At 35.5% G+C, this 24,476-nt stretch overlaps 2 protein-coding genes across 3 annotated transcripts; one reads left to right on the forward strand and one right to left on the reverse strand.

The window, feature by feature from the left end:
* Positions 1-4,139: 4,139 nt before the first annotated feature.
* Positions 4,140-6,442, reverse strand: LOC147566933 (ubiquitin-conjugating enzyme E2 19-like). Its single transcript, XM_086653505.1, has 6 exons — positions 5,978-6,442; positions 5,568-5,595; positions 5,240-5,467; positions 4,666-4,729; positions 4,505-4,564; positions 4,140-4,404 (listed from the first exon to the last, which is right to left on the reverse strand). The coding sequence occupies exons 1-6, from the start codon at positions 6,106-6,108 to the stop codon at positions 4,358-4,360; spliced, it is 558 nt and encodes a 185-aa protein (XP_086509631.1). The 5' UTR covers positions 6,109-6,442; the 3' UTR covers positions 4,140-4,357.
* Positions 6,443-15,744: 9,302 nt separating this feature from the next.
* Positions 15,745-23,651, forward strand: LOC147566934 (N-acetyltransferase). 2 transcript variants are annotated; one of them, XM_086653506.1, is made up of 13 exons: positions 15,745-16,056; positions 16,160-16,264; positions 16,507-16,604; positions 17,560-17,657; positions 17,881-17,932; positions 18,656-18,748; positions 19,412-19,522; positions 20,123-20,510; positions 20,671-21,206; positions 21,925-22,034; positions 22,655-22,713; positions 22,804-22,991; positions 23,307-23,651. In XM_086653506.1, the coding sequence occupies exons 1-13, from the start codon at positions 16,002-16,004 to the stop codon at positions 23,493-23,495; spliced, it is 2,082 nt and encodes a 693-aa protein (XP_086509632.1). In that variant the 5' UTR covers positions 15,745-16,001; the 3' UTR covers positions 23,496-23,651. The 2 variants fall into 2 exon arrangements, with proteins under 2 accessions (XP_086509632.1, XP_086509633.1); XM_086653507.1 differs by having other exon boundaries at positions 15,978-16,056; positions 17,881-17,936; positions 18,660-18,748.
* Positions 23,652-24,476: the final 825 nt, after the last annotated feature.

Here is a 24,476-nt window from a genome sequence, read left to right on the forward strand (position 1 = left end):
GTCTTCATCTTGTGACCTTGTAATATGGTCATAGACAACTGAAAAAAGTAAAATACTATCATTGATGTTTGCAACTTACTAGCAATTTGACAAAATAAAGATTAAAAAGGAGGACATGAAGCTGGACTGCTAAATCATGCAAGATTTCGAATACTTAATAACGTTAACCTGCACAACTGGAAAAAAAAAAAAAAAAAAAAAAAGTAAAATGTTACTATTGATTGAAACTTCTTAGCATTTTGACAAAATAAAACTACAGATTAAAAAAGAGAACATGAAGCTGAACTGCTAAATCATGCAAGATTTCGAGCACTTAAAAACGTTAACCTAAATCAAGTTGAAAGAATTTATGAATTTAGGAAGGGTCGGAACGTCTAGAATTTATGCATAAATGATGTACAATAGTACCTATATGTATATGAGCTAGGTTGATTTGTGAACTGTTGTTGTCATTTATTGGGTGTAAGCGTTTTATTCTCATCACCATGAGTCCTCTTAGAACTACATCCCTACCCCTAACCCAAGAGGTTACTTACTGGAGACTTTAGATACAACTTTGATGTACATCGTATACGGACCCAGTAAGTTTCTCAATCACATAAAAATTCATATTACTTTACTTCGAGTATATTCTAACATGTGGTTTAACATACGAGACACAAAAGTAATTAAGAAATTTTCTTTCACTCAAGGACTTCAATAGCCAAAACAACCAAGAAGTACATAAGTGTACATTTTCTTTTACTGTTACCATTCTTCATGAGACATGCAAAGATTATCGGTTCATAAGATACATTAATCTCTCGTGTAAAGGGTAATTCGTCAATTTTCACTTGATACCGCCAGTGATTGACAGATTATACCAGAAAAGGAAAATCAAATATATTCACATCAAATGAATATATATATCCAAAGCAAGACGATGTCCATGAATGAAATTCAAGCACAAAAGTTATTTGGAAACCAAACATCATAGGATCTCACATATAAATTTCTGAAATTCCTCCTATGTTCATAGTAGCACAATTCGTAATAAAATTACTGAAATTCAACATAAATAAGACAACCCAAATCCAATTAAATTAAGAGTGACAAAATTACACAGAGAGAAAGTGTCTACAAAATTCCTGGAAAGATGATGAGGATGAAAGATGGAGAATTATTTAATGGAGAAGATGAAGATGATGAGGATGAAAGATGGTTAATGGAGACAGGGGATTAACGAGAGTAATCGAAAGATTGAAAATGAAGAAGTTGGAGAGGTTTGTTTTTTTTTTTTGTATCTTGTTGAGGGAAAACAAACATATATAGACCATACAAGCGAATCTCGTGAAAAAAGTTTTAGGGAGATGTATCTAAAGGTCATGATTTCTCGTGCAATGAAAGGGACGGCTGGATACAGTTGGAAATGTATCTCTATAGTTGGACTTGTTGATATTCATGGACCTGTTGATAGGGGTGAGCAGAAACCGAACCAATTGGCCGAACCAAACCAAGTCGAACCGTACCGACCGATTTTTAGGCCGAACCGATCACCGTTCGACTCGGTTCGGCCGAAAAACCGAACAACCCTAATTCGGCTTGGTTTGGCCTCGACTTGAGTTTCTAGAAACCGCCCAAACCGAACCGACCGAACCCTAAGGAAAAATGAAATAATAATTTTGTAAAGTTAGAAAGTGCTAAACTAAAAAGTAAAAAAAATTAGAAAACCCCTAATCGAATCTTCCATACTACTATCCGTCCTCCTCCCTAGTTGTTGTTGTCGGCTTCATCAACCACCTATTCAACTTGATTGAAAAGTTTTGAAGGTAAGTCTTCACTGATTTTCTATTTACCACAACTTATTCTTAGTTAATAACTTACAATTATAGATTTTCTATTCGTACTTCTATTTATTTATTTATTTATTTTTGTAATCGTGGAAAAGTACGATGAATTTTTAATTTTTATTTTCAGCATATGTAATGGTGGAAAAGTATGATAAGTTCTTAATTTTTATTTTCGGTGTATGCAATGAAATGAATGACATTAGTTTACAATTTTCTCTAAATTGTGATCGGTTAAACCGATCAATCGAACTCAACCGAGCCGAACCAAACCGAGTCGAACCATGTCGGCCGGCCGAATGTTCGGCTCGACTTCGGCCGAAGATTTAGTCAAACCGTCACTTATTGGTTCGGCTTCGGCTCGAGCCAAAACCGAAAAAAACCGACCGTTGCGGGGAATAAAGAAAAATCTTTATTCCCCGTACTTTTCCTGACTCCTTATCTCTGTACTTTTTCTTTATTCATGACATTAAAGTCCTCGGGACCTCAACCTTATCTCTGTACGTTAATTTTCATGAGTTTTTATTGGTGGGGACTGCGGGGAATAAAGAAAAATCTTTAGGGAGTAAAGACATAGTCAACCATGATTGACTTAAGGAGTCATACTGTATTTATTTTTTGATCTAAAAATTAACTAATATGTTCTTACCCCTAATCTTCATCTTCCTCAAACCTCATCCCACCACAGATAAACTTTTACATATTCTGATTTTAATTCTTGCACTATAGATTGGGAAGTCCCTAGAAGTGAAACCATAATACTATTAGTTATGTTGGGATTCTTAGGTAATTAAATACCCCAACATGAAATGGTAGTCTGATATCTATACTGCCCTTATGATAAGGAGATAACTTTCCTGTTGGGTTGAGTACCCAATCGACAAATGTTTGGATAATAGATAACTTTAATACGACAGTGAATACATCATTATCTTCGAAGCAAGAATCTGAATCGCTTTCCTGTCAAAAGAGGGGGGAGATTCTCAATTTTTTTTACAAATAGATCTACAGAGATCATGTAATAAGGCGTTGACATTAAATACCACTTTGATACTTGGGTTTCTCTCAGATTTCTAATTCTTGTAAGAGTTTATCTTGTTTTCTTTGAGAATGTTGAAGAGAGAGAAAGCTCCCTAAAGAAAGAAGACAGGGATGTTGGAAGGGGTTTCGTTCGCCGTCCATTAATAGAAGACCCTTCATCTTCTTCAACTCATATCTGAGTTGAAGGAATAAGTTTTAGAGAGAGAAAGAAAGGAAAAAGAGGAGGAAGAGAGAAGAAGAAGGGAGAGAGAGAGAGAAAAAAAAAAGAAGGTGAGAGATGAAGGCATAGGCACGAATTTGTGGTGGGATGAAGTTTGAGGAAGATGAAAATTAGGGGGCAACAGACAAGTTAATTAATTTTTGGATCAAAAAAAAATATGCCCCTTACTAAATCTTTATTCTCTAGAGATTTTTCTTTATTCCCCAAAACCGCGGCCTTTTTATATGACCAACGCTTCGGTAAAATCAAAATAGTTTTTGGGTTGTGAAGACTTTGTCAAAAACTGGTCAATTTTGGTTGATCAGTATATTTTCTAAGGCTAACGTTTTGGGGAAATCAAAATAGTTTCTGGGGTGTGAAAACTTTGTCAAAAACTGGCCAACTTTAGTTGGCCAGTATTTTCTAATTGTCAGGGGAAAGGAAAGTTTTTGGCCATTTCTTCTCCGGAAATTATTCCCTTTAAAATTTCTAAAATTTCAGATATTTCCTTTAAAATTTAACACCCCGAAATTATTTTGCTTTCCCCAAAGCGCTCGCATTTTATATTTGTTAAGAAAACTCAATCAAACTTGGGTTTTCCAATTAGCACATAATTTGCAAATCCATTTTGTGGCAATGGACGAAATTTCTACAACAATTTCATAGGTGTCTCACGAACAAGGACATCTTTTCGATTTAGGTGTTTGAATGAAACGTTAGAAATCGAATAATCAACAAAGAAAACTAATCCGCTGCAGCCTCGTAATAGAGGTCATGAAGTTCAAATTATGGATTTGTCCGATCCAGTTAACTAATAGGACGATTTTGGAAAACAAATTTGACGAAAAACCATAAAATTCAAAAAGAAAATACACCCCTTTTTGTGATGTATCGTAGACAGCGGATTGTTTCCCTTTCTTTGCTGTAGTCATGTTCAATAGAAACAACATAAATTTTTTTCAAAACAATCATGAAATTCAACAAAATCTTATAAACTAGTGGCCTTTAAATAGTTGAAAACTTCTGTGTAAACACTTCTCTTGAGATGGAAAAGAAGGAAAGAGTACAATTCATTTGTAAGAAGAAATATAGTATGTTTGATTTCTTGTGACTACTAACTCAACAATATGAGAAATTCACCGATGTTCATTGCGCATTTTAACACTCACCGACATAAATATCGTCCGTAAAATCATCTCAATCGGGGAAAAAAGTAAAAGAAAAAAATGAAGCACAATACAATTCAAAACTAATAATATCGTTTCTCTTGAGAAGATAACAAGCTGAATACTTAAGCAGTAGCAGGTTTGTACGTCTTCAACACCATCTTCCTATATTCTGCAATACAAAACGAAAAAATTTATAACATTAGAAATAACATTTTCAAACACGAAAAATTGAACGAATATCAAAACAGAAATGAAACCCATCTCTCTACCTTCTTGGTTGCTCCAGAGTTGTGCGGCTTGAGTGTTTAGAGGTGAGCTTGTGTTTGGTTCTATAAAGCAACAAAATAGAATAAGAATTAACTCATACTCTTTCTCTAATTACTTACTGATAGAACAGAACAGAAGATTCTTGATATCTATATAAAATTACCTCCGAGTAGACTTTGGATAGATAGCAGTATAGTTCTCACATCATATGCCGATGACCATTTATCCTATAAATGAAGAAAAATACATAGTTTCTTCGGGTTAGATTAACAAGCGAAAAACAGAAAAACCCAAACTATTAAACTAAAAGATATTATATATTCTGCTAGCAGAGGCAGGACTTAGGAATTTCTTAGACGGAAATGAATAGCTACTCGGTATAAACAGGTGAAAAAGTCAACCTAATGCCGCCTTAGAGGAAAACATCCTGTCAATACTTAGCACTACCGATTTATATATAATCTTCTCCCTGATCAGAATTACATACAAAGTCAACAAATGATAAAGCTAGATCATATTCTAGCTAGGTCATATTCGAGCTTGATCATATTTGAGCTAGATCCCTCCTAGTAATATTGCTACTACAAGTCTATATCTTTATGAATATCAATACTAACCCAAGAAAGCCAAGAGATATACTTAAGTTCATCTTCACTGTTAGATTTAAAATGAAAACCGAACACACACAAACTAGTAAAAGAAAGAAACCTTGATCCCCTTTATAACTAAAGTTTTACCTGAAGTATGTCCAAGCAAATGTTTCCATGGAGATCTACATTAGGATGAAAGCATAGAGTTTCGAATTTCACAGTCGGAGATTTGAACGGGTAATCATTAGGGAACTGAAGAGAGAGCTTGTATTCTGTTCCTTCGAATACGGTTTCTTTGCTTCCACAGATGGTTCCTTTCCAACATAATATATTATCTCCATCTGGGAAAGCAGAAATTCCTGGATCTCCACTCATCTGTGATTACCCATAATTCATATTGTTAATTGCAAGAAATAAAGAACTAATTTTTATCAATAAATGAAACAAAACCCTAATCCAAATCATGTTTGCTTACCATAAGAGACATCAGTTCAGATTGTAACCTGTTTTCAGTGACCAAGAAAAACTACATTAGGAACTTTCACCATTATTTGACCTAAAAGAATGCATTTATTGAAAAAAAAACCTAATTGAACAATAAAATTCATTTCAGTGGAAATCGTCAAATTATCTAAACAGTCTTTTATTCTTTCTAAATGTAAATCCAAAATCAGACAAAACCCTAAAACAACCAACTGAAGAATCAAATCTCAATTCAGGACAAAACCCTAATTGAACAATAAAACTCGTTTCAATGGAAACCCTCAAATTATCCAAACAATCTTTATTTCTTTCTAGATCGAAATCCAAATTAAAACAAAACCCTAAAACAACCAAATGAAAATCAAATCTCAATTTAGTAAAAACCCTAAAGAAAGGGCATACCTTTTAAGAACAGATTGAGTATCGACGGTCTTAGCAAGAGAGAGAGGATTCTTTGAGGAAGCTGTAACAGTAGGTGCCATGGCAGCAGGTGTGTTGTCTTGAGTTTCTGAATAACCATTGATGGTAGCCATCTTAACTTTCAGAATGAATGAATTGAAATCAAGAAACAAGAACTGAGATTGAGAAGAATACAGAAGAAGAAGATCTGAGATGGAATCTTCTTCTTTGCAGAAAATTGAGAAATAGAAAATCAAAACCCTAGACAGAGAGAGAGAGAGAGAGAGATGAATTTGTGTTTGATGTGAAAGGGCTGAACAGGAGGAGAGGGGTTGATATAAGGCGATTATTTCCGTAAAGCAACAAATAAGTGGGCGGAATTCAAAATCTTTTGAATCGTCTTTATCTCCAACGGCTAGTTACACTCAGATTCCTTTTCTTGATTTCAGATTCAATATTACCAAATCCAAGTAGGGGCCATGTGTCTTTAGTGGTGGGAAGATGCCAGAGGAGGACTCTTTGGTACATTGCCCCATATAGAACAAGGGGTATTTTCGTCTTTCCACCGTATGGAGAAAAGACAAAAATGTTCTCTATCTTATTAGCCACTTAAGCAAGGGAATGTACCACGTAGTCTACCGAGTAGGGTCATATAGCATTTTCCTTAGTGGTGTGAGTTAAGATGGTCGACCCTTTGAACACGGGACACGCCCCGCTTCACCAAAGAACCGACATGGCGTGTCATGTGTAATCACTGGAAATTCCAGGAAATATGCCTGGTGTGCATGTCGTTTTTGGATGTTTTAAGAGATAAGCACGACAGGACAGGCTCGGTGAAACATGACAACATGTTCTGCGTAGTGTTGGACCGATGACACGACACAACGCAGAAACGTTGTGTTTGAGGAAAAATGGGGTCCGAATATAGTGCTCATGTCCTGTTGGATGTGATGGGAGACTAAATATAAATAGTAACCTCTTTTTAAATTTTATAAGAATCCCCGAAATACACTTTATATATTTTCATGATTGTGAGTACCAGTCGCAACCGCCAATGACAGTAAAACGACTAGTAAGGGTACTTTTGGAAAATCTCTTTTAAATTACAAAAATAAAATAAAATTTAGGTGAATAAATTTCCATCCAAATGAGTGTCAAATTGAGGGGGTCGGTGGCCAAAGGGGAGGGAACAGTGCATATACCTCCCTCACTTTTTCTTAATAGTTAGCATTTGTAATAAAAAAAATAATTATACGCTTATACTTAAAGGAGATGTCCTTCGACCAAAGATGCAATGCGATAAATTTATCGGATAGGACAATTGATGAAGAAGATCATCAAGTCCGGATGATTTAGGGGTCATAGTGTTTAGCTAGAAACCAACTACGATCGTCGAATCACGAAGCGATTCGCGGCTAACTTCGTCCGGATCCTTCAACGAATTACACCAAAGAGTGTCAACTTGATCAGAAGATATGACTTGAGGGATGAGACACATATGAATGGGTAAGACTAATAGATATTTCCAAAAATCCCAAAAGAAGTTTAGGTAAAGATAGTACAAAAAGACCAAAAAAGGAAATTTGGGTCGGGGCACCAAAAGAAGATTTTTTTACCCAAAAGAGGACCGGTCATGCTTGGCCGTGTGCCCCTATAGGGGCCAAAAGAGAGAGGGAATGGGAAAATAGCAACTAGTTGCTATTTTTGACTATTTCCTAAATCTTATTCAAAAAGGTTTTTCGGAGAACCTAATTAGGATTTTACTCTAACTTAGGGTTCTATATAATGCCTCTTGAGACTTAAATAAGGTGTGGGAAAATTCTCAAGAAGCTTTCTAGCTCTACAACATCAAGTAGAGAAAGAAAGAGAGATAATTCCTAATACTATCTATCTAGTCAAAAAAGAAGTATTCTTCAATCTACCCAACAATGGAGTTCTAGCTAGCAACAAGGTGGGAGATCAAGGTGATTGCTCGGTGTCCCAAGTAGAGGAGCTACAAATGGAGCTCTTGGTCTTCTCAAAAGTGACTGGAAAGGTTCGGGGGAAAACTAGCGATTAAGGTAATCTTCAAACTAGTTAACTTAGTTATAACCATTAACTTATGCATGAGATCCTGGGATACTAGTGTTAGACATTAGATGTCTGAGATTAGGGGTGTGCTCGAGTCGAACCGAGCCGAGTAGTAAGATGTTCAAACTCGGTTCGTGTATTTGACTGTCGAGCTCGAGCTCTAGCTCGTTCGAGTAATTGTCCACTTGTTCAAGCTCGGTTCGTATAAATTTCAAAGAGCTCGAGCTCGAGCTCGCATTCTTTTACACTCGCTTATCAAAATACTTCAAATTAAAACTTTCTAAATTATCAAAATACTTCAATGATCATTTGTCACATACAATAATAATGATTAATGGTTAATATTCCGATAAGTTTTTAATAGTTGATATTTCATGTACAAGTTTCAATACTAATACATAATTATGTACTACAATATTATAAGAATATGTTAAACGAGTTGTTCACTTGTAGCTCGCGATACACTAAAGAATGATCAAGCTCGGCTCGTTTACATAAACGAGCATGATTTTGGGCTCGTGTTAAGCTCGTGCTCGTTAATATTCGAGTCGAGCACGAGCAATAGTCGAGTCGAGCTCGAGCAACTCGTTAAGAGCTCGGCTCGTGTACACCCCTATCTGAGATTCCGCTACCAATACTAGGAGACTCCATAACTCCAACAGTGGTATCAGAGCCTCTTGCACATAGCTAGTTATTTGCTAAGTTTCGGACCAATCAATGCTTGTTTAGATAGATAGTTGTGTCTAAAAGTGTTTTAGGCATCTCAATTTGATTGATTTTTTAATATGATTTAAAGTTATTCAAGTTGATTTCAAAGTTGATCATTGAAAGCTTTCAAAAAGTTCAATTTTGATCTATTTTGGTTTTTGAAAAGAGTTGTTTTTATCAATTTTAGAAGTTGTTTAAAAACAAAATTTGGGGTTTTTAGAAGTTTCTAAACCATTGGAACAACATCTTATGGAAGTTTCACAGTTTACCCAACCTAAGTCCTAACCTGAACTGACTTCTAGGGCAGATAACTCAACTAAATGGGCACAGTTTGTTCGAGCTTTAAGTAAAGCCTAAATACGTAATTTCTGGAAGTGAAAACTCTTAAAAGCTTGAAAGCTCGACTTTTGTAGTATGATTTGTGGTTGAGACTTACAATATTTTCACCTAACCCAAACATGGGATTTACCCTTGTAAAGACAGAGTATGTAATTCCTTAAATTTGAAAATCCTTAAAGCTTGAGAGCTGGACTTTTGTAGCTTTTTGACATATATTAAACCATTTCACGTTATTATATTCATGCATATGTTTGGGTATTCTTTGAATTGTTATTGAAGGAGGCAGCGTTAGATCTGTCTGAGATAGGGAGCTCAAAATTATTAAATTTTTCATATTTTCTTGCGTGCAATGTATTTTCTGCTTTTTTTCCACGTGCAGTAGCTTTCTCGTAATTATGTAAAAATATTTATTTTGTCCGTAATTATGTCAAAATCTGGCCAGGATGCTTCCGGGATGCATCTCAGTCTTTCTGACCGAGACCTCTATGAAGCTTCATGGACGCGTCCCAAGACAGACGAGCATTTCTCGATCTTAGAGATCGAGACGTTGTGATCTCGGACTCGACCAGATGCATCCTAGACGCGTCTGGGATGTCTAATGGTGTCTCGGTCTTAACCGAGACACCCAAATTAGACTAGGTCTTTGACCAAACGCATTTGCGCCAAAGACCAACATCCTAGTTGAGCCGTCACGGATCAGAACATGTCGGCCTATGACAGTGCCATGCCCGACCTGTGCCGAAGGCCTTCTTTGGCCTAGGGCGTGACAAGTCCTTGGGCCTTGACTAAGACTTGTCTCGGGCCGTTTTGAGCTATTTTATGGGTCTTAATTCGAGTGGGAGTTTTTGCGTCTAAAATTCGATTTTACTCCCGGTTCCACCCAAAATTTTCCGAAATTCACCTGGGCCATCCGAAGGCCCAAACGGATTTTTTCTTAAAATTGATTTTGGAAATCATAAAAGATAAAACCGATACGCACCATTAGTTAAATCCTTTGAATATAGACTTAAGGTCTGTATGTGACATAGAGATGTCGACAAAAGTATCTCCCAGATTATCATGCATATATCATTGATAATATTGAATATTATGTGAATGCATGTGATGTGAATACGGAAACTAGTATGGCCACAGAAGTTATTTTCTTTTATTCTTGTTTTAAGCACGGATGGGTGCAAATTGTAATAATTTTAATTTCAAGTTTATACGATCTGTGCATCGTTCGAGTCTTGTAATTAGAGTTTAGGGTCTATGGGTCCATTGAAGAAGCTCAAGACTGCGATCCAAGTTCGAGTGGGAGAATTCAATGGAGGTTCGAGTATGGTGATCTAGGCAAACTAAGGCGAAAACAAGACGAATCCTAAGAAGATTAGATCTTTTAGGACTAGGGGTCATACTAGGATCCATATGTGTTTGATTTATTTTCTCGCGCGCATTTACATATTTATTTACGTTTATGTCATGGACGATTAGTTTTTAGTTCACTATAATGCATGCAAAACAAAATGTGGAAGTCCCTAAAAGTAAGTTTTCTTCAGATTGTCAATCGAATAATATACATGAAAAATTGATCTCTGCCAAACTTACTTCTAGCCAAACCAAACAATAACAAGATTTTGCGATTACGAAGAATTACGTTACCAGAATGTTATTATTGGTAATCTTGTGTTTATTTTCGTGCTCCAAACAACTTTAGAGTTTACTCAAAGTTTGACTTAGAATCTAAGGTATATCGTTAATTATAGTACTTTTTAAAGTTTGCGCAGTCGATGAATTAAGCCATTAGGTAAAACTCTAAAAATGATTGTGGCACTCCTCGAAAGATATTGGCTAAAAGATGTTTTGAAAATTTGGTAGTGAAGAAAATTTGTGTCAAATAGGTTTTGACTAAATCTATCTTATTTATAAAAGTTGCGACTTTGCGACATCTAACATAGTCTCCGCGAAATAAATATTGACTTAGTGGACGTCTATATTTTCAGTCTAAAATGAACTTGATTATATTTTAGCCTCTCACTTTCATCTTCACCTTACCTCCACCATCACAACTTCAAATTATGGAATCTGTACTTGATTCAAATCTCAGCTCATCTTCTATTAAGTAGAAGAGTTTGAGAGTTAAGTTAAGATTGAAGAAGAGAAAACACCGAAAGAGTTAGAATTGAAGAGAAAAAACTCAATCAAATTCATAAACCACCAATACCCATGTCTTCAAAGTAAGAAGAAATTATCAATTCAAATTCATTCTCTAATTGATCCAAATCTCACAAAACTGCCTCTAAGTAGCTCTCTCGTCTCTTCCTTTATCTTCCTTTACCAGTATATCTCTCTGTAAAAATCTTGGATACGCTGGAGTACATCATCTCTAACTAAAAGAAGAAAAAGAAAAGAGAAAAAAATGGTGGTGGTCGGAAGCTGTGGTGGTGGAGGGAGATGAATATGACGATGAAGATTAGATCCAAAATGTAGATGATTTTATGATGTAGATTGTTGCGGAAGCGTAAAAGTAATGGAATCCACCATTATAACAATGATAAAATACGTAAATAAACTGATAAAGTAAAGAACAAAACGATAAACCTGATTAATAATAAACTCGATTGATAATATTCTCTGATCTGAATAACAAGGACAAACCTGACTTCCTTTTATAGGAACTTAGAAACTTCTAGATAGACTCAAATTAGGATTCCTAAATATCAAAGATACTCAAATATAGAAACTTCTAAACCTAGACTTAGTAGGAAATACTAAAACATGGAAACTCCTAAACTCTAACCCTAATGGACTCGGCTATGAGGCCCTCTAACTAGTTCGGCCGTGAGGCCCATCTTGATGGTCTCCATCATACTCCCCGACCGAGAACGAACTTGCCCTCAAGTGAGACTCAACAATGCAATCCTTAATTCCCACTTCGAGCGAACGGTGCATTGGGGTCGAAGGACACCCACTTGGACGAAATCACTAGCTTCAATCTCATAGTGCAAAGAATCTTGCAAAAATAAATGTAGGAAAGAAACTTCCAACAAATTGCAACATCTCCCGTCATCTTTTAATTTGATGAAGAAGACCACAAACACCACATAATATTTTATGGAAAAATCAACCTGGAATTTCTTCACTTGAACGATCTTCCCACATTCATCTTCGTGTTGCTTATAAACCAAACTCGAATATGGCTTAATCAAATCTAAACTAGAATGAACTGACCTTTTCAAGCTAAAAGAGGATAATTCACTTTGTTCTTCTTGTTCCTCCGTCATTGAGAAAAATTTATTTTTTTGTCAAGAACTTCTTCAATACCATCGAACACGGTAACCGAAGTAACATTCGAGAACTGTCTACTGGATTCAATCTTTGTCTCCACATATGAAAAATATTCATCTAAAGGAAGAAAAACATACCTAAAGATGCTTTTCAATGTAGTCCAATCGTCGACGAATTTTTTTCCTTGATCAATGAGTCTCCATTGCATCTCGTTGAATTTTTCATAGACTCTTTTAGACAAGTGTTGTTCGATGACAAAAACTTTATCTTCGTCATGGACTTCTTGGTTTATAAACCAATCTTCCATCTGTTGAATCCAAAAATCTATATGATATTAATAATCAAACATAGGAATTTTGGAATCGACATTAATTTTGTTTTGATCTTTTCGATCAACATAGAGTTGTTGTGCATCTCTGAAAGGATCCCAACCTAAACGCGGAAGATTATTCCAACATTCAAGATGAGAAGTATTTAAAAAAAATTATCTGTTCCCAGATTCTTAAAGCTCTGAATACCAGCTGATGTAGATTGTTGCGGAAGCGTAAAAGTAATAGAATCCACCATTATAACAATGATCAAATACGTAAATAAACTGATAAAATACTTAAATAAACTGATAAAGTAAAGAACAAAACGATAAACCTGATTAATAATAAACTCGATTGATAATATTCTCTGATCTGAATAACAATGACAGACCTGACTTCCTTTTATAGGAACTTAGAAACTTCTAGATAGACTCAAATTAGGATTCCTAAATATCAAAGATACTCAAATATAGAAACTTCTAAACCTAGACTTAGTAGGAAATACTAAAACATGGAAACTCCTAAACTCTAACCCTAATGGACTCGGCCATGAGGCCCTCTAACTAGTTCGGCCGTGAGGCCCATCTTGATGATCTCCATCATTTTATTTTTGGAACTAAGTATAAAAGGATTTTTTGATGAAAGCCCAAAAAAGCAGACCCAAATAGGAAATTAGGCCCACCGAAAAAAAAAGATTTAAGAACACCCGTTTTTTTTTTAAATTACCTAAAATCATGCCAAAACACGGTTGTGTTGTTGTTCCTGTCTCGAGATCGTTCCATTTTTTCTTAATCTCTTTTCTACCCTTCTATTTTGTTCTAGTTTGTTATAAATTGTTGACAACATATATAATTATATTGTTAACAAGACTGAATACGTTAACTGTTTTTACTGTTTTTACAGTGTTTGTCAAACTGTTGTTTTGACTTGTTATAAATTGTTGACACATATATAACTATGTTGTTATCAGTTGATAACACAATTATGCCTTGGCTTGTTATAAATGGTTGACAACATATATAATTATGTTGTTACTAACATGTATATTGCATTAGCCAAAATATTATTTGTCCATTAATGGATTTGTCAATTCAAAGTTTAATATGCATAAAATTTTAGTTTTTGCAAAAGATAAATAAAAGAATGCATCAGTCTAAATTTTTATGTCGAAAACAAAACAAAAAATGCGAAAGTCATTTGTTTCTTTACAAGACAAATCGAGAAAATTTTAGTCATAATGCTAGTGTCAGTCAATGTGTTTGTCAAACGCAACAGTTTTTTTACAAAATAATTTTTGAGCAAAAACGAATTTGTTTAGAAATTTACAAAATTATTGAGAGTAAACTAAGATTTTGTTCAGAAATTCTCAAAAATGTTTTTCACGTTGATTTGCAGGAATTGTAGTAAGGACGATTTCGACCGCAAATTTTATTTGGTAAAGTTGTACTTTTACAAAATAGATTTTTTTTCAAATATTATTCAAGATTGGGTCTAATTTTCTAGTACTTTCCAAATTTTGGGTTTTTAGATTATGGACCCAAAATAAAGTGCCCCTTAATTTATTTTTTATTTTTTTGAGAAGTCGACTACAATCTACGTCAATCATTACAAGACACTGATGCATTATCAAAATGTGATAAGCACGATAATTGCCTAAGTTAAACCAATAATTAAAAAAGGCCTAAACCCCAACAACATATAGCCGAAAATCCGATAAACTTATTACATTATTTATATCTTAATAACCCAAATTCCTAAACCATGGATTTCAAATCCACTGAGAAACGGACGTTGAATCTCATGAGTTTTTTAGTTTATGTCAACACTATCAACCACTTGGGCAACCAAGTGTTTACCTCTAATTCAATCTTGACTGTTTTTATTCATAGAGACTATTTTAGAAGTGTCAAAATCGAGACTATTTTATAAAGGGTTATTTCTCAAATAGCCCCCTAATTTGTAACCAGCTTCTCGCGCAACTCCTTAGTTTATTCAAGAATGCCGTGATGATCCCCTTTTTTACGTCACCGTCCAATGACCGTTAACTTTTTTTATTCTCTTCCAAAGCTACCTTTTCTCTTATTCTCTGACATACCCAACTTTCTCTTTCACTCTCTTTAAAACCTTTCTTTGTCTAAAAACAACATCATCGAACACTTCAACCATCAAAGAATCATCATCATCATCTAACACTTCAACTATCAAAAACATCATCATTATCATCATCATCTAACACTTTTCTCTCTAAAAACATCAGTATCATCATCTAACACTTCAACCATCAATATCATCATCATCATATTAACACTTTAACCTTAACAAACATTAACATCATCTAACACTTCAACAGTAACTCAAGAAAGACACTTTCGATCACTCTCTAAAATATTTCAACAATGGCGTTTCTAATCTGAGATTAATGTTGTTTCATGATTGAAAACGGAATCAACAAACACATTAGAATAAACCCTCATCTGGTTCTGACCACAACCTTCATTTAAGTCAGATTTTGATAAAAAAAAATTCATTTTGGTATAGATCTGTCAATATCCCAGATGTCATCATCAACAATAGGGATTAAATCCTATAAATTCATCATCATCAAAAATGAACCCGATATGTTCATCATCAGAAATGAACCCGAGATGTTCATCATCAAAAATTTATCATCACAAAAAGTTCATCATCAACATTCATCATCGTTAACATTCATCATCATTAACATTCATCATCAACAACAAACAAAATTTAGGAATTGAATCCCAACATCATCATTCGTCATCAACAACAAACAAAATTTAGGGATTACATTAGTACACTAGCACTAGCCTTTAGATCTGAAGAAAAAGCTATCACTTAGCGTTATCTTAAGTTAGTGATTTTAGAGAGAGAGAAACAACACGGAATACTTTAGAGAGAGAAATAAATGGTGGGTTGGTTTTATATCTTTCTCTCTTTACATTTCATTTTTCAATCTCCAAATCCTTAGGCCTAAAGATTTTATCAACATACTGAGGTGTTTTGATGAGAGAGAAAGAAAGTGTTTTAATGATGAAAATATGGATTAATGAGAGAGAGAGAAAAAGTTTTTAGAAAGAGAGATAATTTGGGGAAGATGAACCATAAAGGGTTTTTAGAGGAGAGAGAGAGAGAGAGAAGAGAATTAAAAGAAAGGTAACTTAAGAAGAAAAAAATATGACTTTAAAGGTCAATAGACGGTATTTTCGATAAACTAGGGGTTATGCGGTGACCTGGTCATAAACTAGAGGACTATTTGGGAAATAACCCTTTATAAAACTTCTATTCTTCCATCGAAAAACAACAGAGGAAGCATGGCGGGAAAAAGAAAGCGCCTTTCGTCTTCGTCTCTCCAACACTTCCCAATCGGTATCACCACTGAACCCTAACTCTAAAAAAAATAACTAGAAACCCTAATTACTTCTCCCATCTTCACTTATACATTTCATCTTCTTCTCTCTCTCTCTTGTAGGAAATTGTAAGGTTGAGGTTGAAGGAGGCAAATTCATTTACGAATCATCGAACCAAAATACTCTCCAAATCTCAGTCAATCAAGCCGCCAAGATCAAAATTACAGGTATGCTCTCTTCTCTCTCTCTCTCTCTCTCTCTCTCTCTCTCTCTCTACATATATGATAGCAATCTCCATCATTTCTATTTATACTGTGAATATCAAATGATCCGTCGTTAGTTCAGGCGGTACTTATATTGATTTCAAGTGAGAGATCTCAAGCAAGCAGCCATGATTTGAACAAATCCTACAAATGTAGGTTCTTTCAAGGTTTTTTGTTTTGGATTTGAACATTTCTTTTGTTTTCAGTTGATGAAGGGGGGGATAAAGATTCCAATTTTGGAGATCACTCGGTCTTGGTTATTAATCCGAAAGACATAGATAGCAGTCAGAAGTCACTTCTTCAGGTATATTCTCAGTTTCTCTCTCTAATTAGGTTTTTTTGGTTTTGGACCATGTGATCATGTAAAAGAGAGACTATTTGGGATAGTATGGAGTCGTGTTAATAATTGGGGGGTATAATGAAATCATATCAAGTATCTGTCATAACAATTAATTAAGGTAGAGTCGAATTGGGAATATGATAGCCGGTAACCTAGATATGAATCATATTTTGGCGTTTCTGATGCTTTTCGTGAAACGATTTGATGATGGCGATAAAGTTAGTTGTTCCATTGGTTAAACCAGTCTCGTATTAAGTGTTTTTCCAATACAGTGATTCAACCAACACGAATCTGATCGAGCTCGAGGGTAAGTAGTTATTATGATGGAATCCATTACCAATACGTAGAATCCATATCCACAGGGTTTGACGTAAACTCTTTCACTGAAGCTTATAAGGAGATTTACTTCAACTAATTATGAGATAAGCTCAACTTCAATTTCGTACAGAAGATACCTAATAAGCTTAGGATTTTTTTTTTCTGTAGATATAAAATAAATTAAAAATGGCGTCATGAACTTAGCACTATTTGTAAATGTAACTTGACTTAAACATAGCGACTAGCGAGCTATCTTTAAACAACCCCTAACAACTATTACGCAAATTGGAGTTTCAAAAAAAAAAAACTATCATTAAAATTGTTAAATACCAATGCCTGTTTAAGAATATAGATACAACAAAGAAAATAGATACTGGTATATGAGATATTAGAGATAAATGAGGCATAATGTCGTCAAGGGTTTGTGGCTGTGGACCCATCACCGACGTGTATACATCTTATTCCCGTGATGGAGTCAAAATTATTGAGTAGCGAACTGTTAAACTGAACCTATAACTATCCTCTTTAAGAATATTGCAAATTTTCTTTACTCGGTTTGATAAATTGTCGATCAACTCTCGTTTAAACCGGTAACTTTCAGGAAGTGCTAAGAATTTATGAACAAGAGCTACCTGCGATGAATTATGCTGCTAATACTGGAAAGCAATCACGGTTCCTTGAAAAATGCGTATTTAACGGGTAAAGAAAAACCCTTTCTGGTTTCACTATTTTTCTTCGGAATCAAATTTCTGAAAGTTCTGAATTCATCATATATTGGAATATTAATTTCCAAGAAAATTCCCGAAATTAACTCAAGTTATCTGATTAGATGTAAAAAAAATTCTCTTGTTATTGCAATCTATTAGAATGTTAAGAATGCTGTTTGCTTAGTTAGACGCTATTGTGCTCATCATCTTTGCAGGAAATATTGTACGTTACTGTTAAAATCAAATGCCAGAGAAGGAACTGGACAGGTTAGTTGGCTCTTTTGTTCTTCTTGATTTGTATTTTTTCTAGTCTTTGAGGGATTCTTGCTATCTGATTTTAACGCCATAAGGCTAAAAGATGCACATTGATGTGGACACTTGAATAATGAATGCGTAGTTCTTTGCTTGCTAAAGACCAGCTCATGCGGACAAAGCAAAAGCTGCTGCCTTCTTTTGAAAAAGGGGGTGAGGGTATGGGTATCTGGGATATGCATAGAGATTGAATTGTTATGTATGTTCACTTTGAAACTGCGACCCGCTATAAATGTGTGGATGTCCGTCTCTGGAGTAGGATCTGCAACTCAAATAAAGCCATGAAATACCGCAATTGGACAACTAGGATGATATGTTACTCAGGCAATGTGTATCCAAAGGCTTATGTTGCAAGTCAGCATAGTACTTTCTAAACTTTCCTGAATGTACTACATCCGCTGGCCGAAGGATGTTGGATCGAGAATGAACAGGGTTTGGTTGTAATGGTTCCTCAGTCACACCTTGTTCGACAATTCAACATCTAATTGTGAACTTGAAGAATTGCAATTTTGTGGATATCACACCCATCTACCACTATTTTGTTGAGAAAGTGCGGATGTTGTTTCATCTTCTGCTGTTTGATACATGTCCAGCTTGACATCAAAGGTAAAAAAAACAGCCCTGTTGTGACTCATGCCTCTAATTGGGTTTCTTTTCTTCTTGTTTGTCCCCATGCAGGTAGTTGCTGCAGTAACTTATCAGATACTCCCTGCCGATACTCAATATGCCGAAATTCCTCTTGCTGCTGTCTGTTCAAACTACCAGCATAAGGTGTACTGGAGTTTCAAACTTTTCTTTTTTTTAGAAAGTACAAACTCTGAACAAGGCAACAAACACTATGTCTAGTTGTTCTTTAAACTTGATAATAATGTATTAGGTTTTGAACCATGTTAAACTGATAAATGTGATGATCGGAGAGGCAAACTGAAATACTGAAGAAGTATTTATGTGGTTTGGTTGGAGGATCGCGTCCTACATCGATTTCAAATTCATGGAGGCTACATATATTGTTATGTACAACTTTGGGATCGATCGGTTATAACTAAATGAACCCTATGAGTAATTAAATAGAACTAGCTCATATTTATAGGGTATTGGTGTCTTAGCTGCATAAGATCTCTATGTAGTCTAGGAAAAGAGATCTATATTTATTATTTTTGGAATTGTCAGCGTGCCTCGAATCCCTGACTTCTAAAGTGGAGGACTAAAGAGATCTATATTCAACTCCAATTTGGTAACTACGAATAAGTCCTCAATATCTGGGAACGATATCTACACAAGGTTTCCACTTATCTAGGAAAACAGAACTTTTTGCAGTTTTTATATATATTTCTCTCATTTGAAGTATTAATTGTGACGTGTAAATCCGACTGACATTTCTAGAAATGTTATGTCCAAGTTATTTATGCCTATATGAATCATTATGATTTTCAGGGAATAGGTATCTTCCTTTACGTCGAGTTGAGAAGAAGGCTTCAAAATATTGGTATTTGTACAATATTTTGTTGGGGAGACAAGGAATCCGAAGGTTTTTGGCTTAAGCAGGTACATCAAATGGAGCTTGAGATGATGGAACTTATTTATATTGATGTGTTGATCTTTTTGGATTTTGTATGATAGCGGATAGCCTTTATGTTGTAAACTATAAGGCAATTAGCGTGCAAATCTACTCAAATGAATCTATTTTCTCCATGTCAGAAAGAAATCACTTTCGTCATTTTCTTTCTGGAGTCTGATAACCTTTAGCATGTCGAAGTGGGGTTTGAAACTGGAACGGAAATATGGGTAGTCACAGCATGATTACCTTTGTTTCTCAATCAGTTCTTGGGGGGCTTTCATTACTCTCTTGTAATTCTTTTTTGTGCCTTTTCTCTTTCTTTTCACTGTGTAAATTCTCATTCTCCTTTCAATTTAATCAAATTATTCAAAAAAAAAATAATCAGTTCTGATGGATCTACGTAAGAATGACAGTATGACACTTCGAGAACGGGCTAATGGAGGCCCATCTGAAGTTGTTGGTGCTTCAGTGAACTGAAGTTTTACGATTTCTTGTCACTTTTTGTCTTAATGAAGCTACATATTGCTACTACGTTTGTTATAACAGAGTGTTTCTTTGGAATTTGATGATAATGTACTGCAATGCAGGGTTTTTTGCCAATAGCAGAGGTAGACAGCAATGGTAAAGCTTGCAGACTAAAACTAAAAGCTAGCATTCGGAAAGCCTTATGCTTTCCAGGGGGTTCAACTCTCATGGTTTCTCATTTGAATAATGATATTGGCTGTCTGAAGAGCTCTTCAAATAATTCAAATGGGTGCTTCCCTTTAACAGTTCAAATGCACTTGCCAAAATTTACACCTTCCAGAAGCCAAGAACTACAGGGTACCCGAAATTCTTATGAGATTCTGCACAATAGTTCTGTCAAGGAAGGAGCATTGTTGAACGTAACTGTTGCCCAAAGGCGACAGACTGAAAATCCTAGACCCCTAACGGTAATCAAGGATGGATGCCCACAAAATGATAATAAATTTGACGGTATGTTCAGTGTATATATTACCAGCTTTTTGTATTCTTATTTCTTTCGATTGTAACGAATAGTAGAATTAGCATGTCAGGTGAAGTCACTTCACGAACCAGTTTGCTCTTGTTTATCATATGTCGTTGTACCAACTGTCCCACTTTCGCTGTTTGGCAGGCTTTTGTCCTGATTCGGTAGATGTTTGTGAAACTTTGTACGTAGATGGGGCTGAGAGTGATAGGAAAGCCACTGTTGTGGGATTAACAAACAATGCTAATGATGCTGATGGAAAAGGTGGTTCTTGTTCCGGACAAGGTGTACAAAAGAGGATATTGGAGGCTTCGTTGTCCTCGCTGAAGTCTAAAAAAATAAGAGCTGGTCATAGTAATGACTGTCAGGTAGATTATAGTTGTGATCGTAGTTTGGAATGTGACCAGGCAAACAATTCTTGCTTTAAGACTCATTCCTTAGGCACTTCAAACAATTCTTGCTTTAAGACTTGTTCCTTAGGCGCTTCTAGAGACAGGTCCATTATGAAACTTACTTCTAGAGATACATGGGGAAATAGCTGTCTAGCAATCTATTCTGCAGACAGTGGATCAATTCATAGCATGTTAAACACAAATCATGTTAAGGAGGTGCAAAAAGGAGAGCGCCCTCAAATTATGTTAATGAATATTGCCGACGATGCTAAGAAGACATTTCTTACCAAGGTATGTGATTTTCTCCCCGATGCTGTGTGAACATTTTTTTTTCAGCAGTAGTTTGTAACCCTATTGCCAGATTTAAAGAAACTTGGCTATTATAATTTTGTGCTAGTTTGGAAGAAACAGTGCTAATTACAGTAGGTTGAAACAACCAGAAAGCGGTTTCTTTTGTTTTGTAATTTTTTAGGGTTTCCATGTGTCATTAAATGTCAAAGCATAAATTTTTACTTATATAATATCTTACCAAGGTGGATCACGGTTTCTACTTTTCTAAGAGCAAGCAATACTAAATTGGTATTTATCACATTTAGCTGATTATTGCCAGGCTGGAATTTTTCTGGCCATGCTTAGCTGCGGCTGGTGGTCCCAAGGGATCCATGCCTATATGTTCATAGGAAACGAGAATATTCTCATTTTATTAGGCAGTCATAGTTTCTTGACATCAGTGATGTGCCTTTGTCTATTTGGCCTGTACCTGGTTGTTTCTTTGACGCTACGCCAATTTTTTTTACGGTTTTCAGAGCTCCACATATCTTGGAACATTGCAGTGTTAAATGGTCTTTTAATACATGGTTCTTTTTAATAAACCAGTTTTTTTTTTCACGACAAGCAAGAATCGATTTAATGTACTGTCTGTTGGGTTTTGAGTTTTTTCCCCTTATATATGTTGCCTTCTGGTGCTTCTAGTTTATGACCTTTTAATTGGTTTTGATGTCAAGAACAGATAATTGAAGATCTTGGTGGTTCTGTTACTTCGGATGGAAGCTTATGTACACATGTTGTCACGGGAAAGGCAAGAAGGACAATGAATTTCTGCACAGCTCTGTGCTCTGGGTTAGTTAGATATTATATTTTTCCTGCTCCGAAACAGATACTATTCCATTTATGAGAATTAAAGAATTAAGAAATTCCTTCTTGGCTGTTGCTCTGTTGTATTCATTTTCGAGTTATTCATATTTTACCTCCTGTTTTGGTGTTTCTAGGTGATTAGCTCAAGCCTGGTAGTTTATATATGTTGGTCTTGGTTGCATAGATGTTTACCATCTTGTTTCTTTACTTTTTATTTCCTCATCTTTCATCTACAGTAATTTATTAACCTAGTCGTCTTCATCAACCAAATTTGTGTGATAACGTGTCGTTCGCTCATATTCATCATTAAATAACATAATGTGTAAAAGTAAACTGCTTTAAAGTATTTACAAATTTGGAGGTATATGCGCATAAGTTCTGAACTTTTATAGGATAAAAATGATATAGGAATTTATAGAAGTAAAACAATGTTTATTTGGTATCTACAATGACACCATATGGCATATTCTCTAGTCCTTCCGTTTTGTGTATTTCTCGTCCTTTTTTCTATCATTCTTTTTTTTACCATAATTTACTAACGGGACAAGTTGCTTTTACGTACAACGATATTTACCTTTTATAACAAATTATTGCATGCCATGCAGAGCTTGGGTGCTATCTACGACTTGGTTAAAAACAAGCTTTAGGGAAGGGATATTTGTTGGTGAGTAAAAGACATCCAGATACCATAATATTTTGCAATACCTTCCCAAGTAAATTTTCTAAGCTTGCTGCTTTCTCACTTGTGCCACAGATGAATTTCCATTTCTTTTGCAAGACGAGGATTATTTGTCTAAATACAAGTCAGATCTGAAAGACGCTGTTCTTAGAGCAAAGGCTCATCCTCAAAGTCTGTTAAAAGGTTATGAAATTTGTCTTGCCAAACATGTTCAACCCCCCAAGGACGTTTTATCAGCCATTATCAAGTCCGCTGGTGGACAAGTAAGTTAACAGAATTTCAGCTTTTAACTTTCAGGTCCTCTTTTTTCTTTTGAAAATCGGATACGATGGTCATTACAAGGCATTGATACATCAGGAAGCGATAATACAAAGATACATCAAGATTATTAATAGAATATGCACTATAACTGCATGGCATGCGCATCATCGTATTTAAATGGAACGACGTACATTCGTGTGTTCCTTCGTATGCTAACATTTTTTGCGCGCATATGACAACCGATTAGTCAAATGGAAGAAGTTTCTTACTCTGGTAAAGTACAGCACTATATTTGAGCATAAATTTTGTATTGCCAGGTTCTTCATCGACTTAGTGAAGTAAAAGAATCATCAAGAACGATCTTTGTGTCCTGTGAAGAAGACATGGAGGACGCACTGGTAGCTGCGAAGAGAGGGATATGGACTTACAGTAGTGACTGGTTTATGGGTTGTGTCATGAAACAGGAACTTGATCTCGAAGCCCCTCAGTTCGCAGAGTCGCTATAGCCTATAGTGGTAATCGACTTTGTAGTTTTCCATGCACCACTCTATATGTTACAGAAGGAAACTGAATTTTCTTATGTGTATATACCATCTTCCAATGCAAATATCATGTTATGACTTCTAAATTATGAAGCAATAAATGTCATTAATTTTGATTTACTGATTGTCCACAAGTAAATTTTGGTTTTTCGCCCTAGAAAATCCTCCTTTTAGCTTTCACATTCATCTCACTAATACACGAAAAGTAGGGTTGAGCTGAATGCATTTTAGGTAGATAAAGATTCAATCAAGGAAAGGTTGGACATTCCAGTAAGGTTTACACAGTTCACACATAATTTGCACTCAGGTTTGCAGAAGTTTGTATGGATTTGCAAATGTCTCAAAGGTGTTTGCAGGGCTAAGCCTAAAAATTAATGTACATAAAGCCCTACCAAAAAGATATTGAAATGACTTCTTGATGAAGATTGACAAGACGAAATATACTATCGGCCTACTTCCCTCCTACTTCCCTCTTTTATGTTATAATTGCTTGGATCAATTTATATTACGAACAATAGCTAAAACAGAAAATCTATTCGGTCGAGCTAATACCTAAGCTTGGCCCGAGCGATGAGGTGGCTCACTATATTGAGAGGGAGTCAGAAAATACCTAAGCTTAGCCCGAGCCATGAGGTGGCTCGCTATATTGAGAGGGAGTGGAAGATGTATGGCGCCAGTGTGCCTTGGTTTTTCTTTCATGATGAACTGACAAGGACCCGAGCAGTACTAGGTTGTCACACAGAACTTACAGACCCAAAGCAACAAGGTAGAAAGGGAAAGGCAGTCAGCCTAGAGTAGCAGCCAACGAGGGCGAAGTTATAACTAGGTGATAGCAGCCTAGAGTAGCAGCCAACAAGGGAGGGCGAAGTTATAACTAGGTGATAGCAGCCTAGAGTAGCAGCCAACAAGGGAGGGCGAAGTTATAACTAGGTGATAGCGATGTCA

This window comes from Eschscholzia californica, unplaced genomic scaffold (assembly GCF_041429995.1).
Source record: "Eschscholzia californica isolate CP2 unplaced genomic scaffold, dmEscCali1.0.p SCAF_1, whole genome shotgun sequence".
Taxonomy (NCBI): domain Eukaryota; kingdom Viridiplantae; phylum Streptophyta; class Magnoliopsida; order Ranunculales; family Papaveraceae; genus Eschscholzia; species Eschscholzia californica.

Bases quoted from the DNA above. Each gene is read 5' to 3' on its own strand.
- LOC147566933 (XM_086653505.1), bottom strand. From the start codon at position 6,108: ATGGCTACCATCAATGGTTATTCAGAAACTCAAGACAACACACCTGCT. The intron at 5,596-5,977 runs GTATGCCCTTTC...CACTGAAAACAG, and splicing joins ACTCAATCTGTTCTTAAAAG to GTTACAATCTGAACTGATGT. The intron at 4,565-4,665 runs GTAATTTTATAT...GTTGCTTTATAG, and splicing joins TATCCAAAGTCTACTCGGAG to AACCAAACACAAGCTCACCT.
- LOC147566934 (XM_086653506.1), top strand. From the start codon at position 16,002: ATGGCGGGAAAAAGAAAGCGCCTTTCGTCTTCGTCTCTCCAACACTTC. The intron at 16,605-17,559 runs GTATATTCTCAG...GGTAACTTTCAG, and splicing joins GTCAGAAGTCACTTCTTCAG to GAAGTGCTAAGAATTTATGA. The intron at 22,714-22,803 runs GTGAGTAAAAGA...CTTGTGCCACAG, and splicing joins TAGGGAAGGGATATTTGTTG to ATGAATTTCCATTTCTTTTG.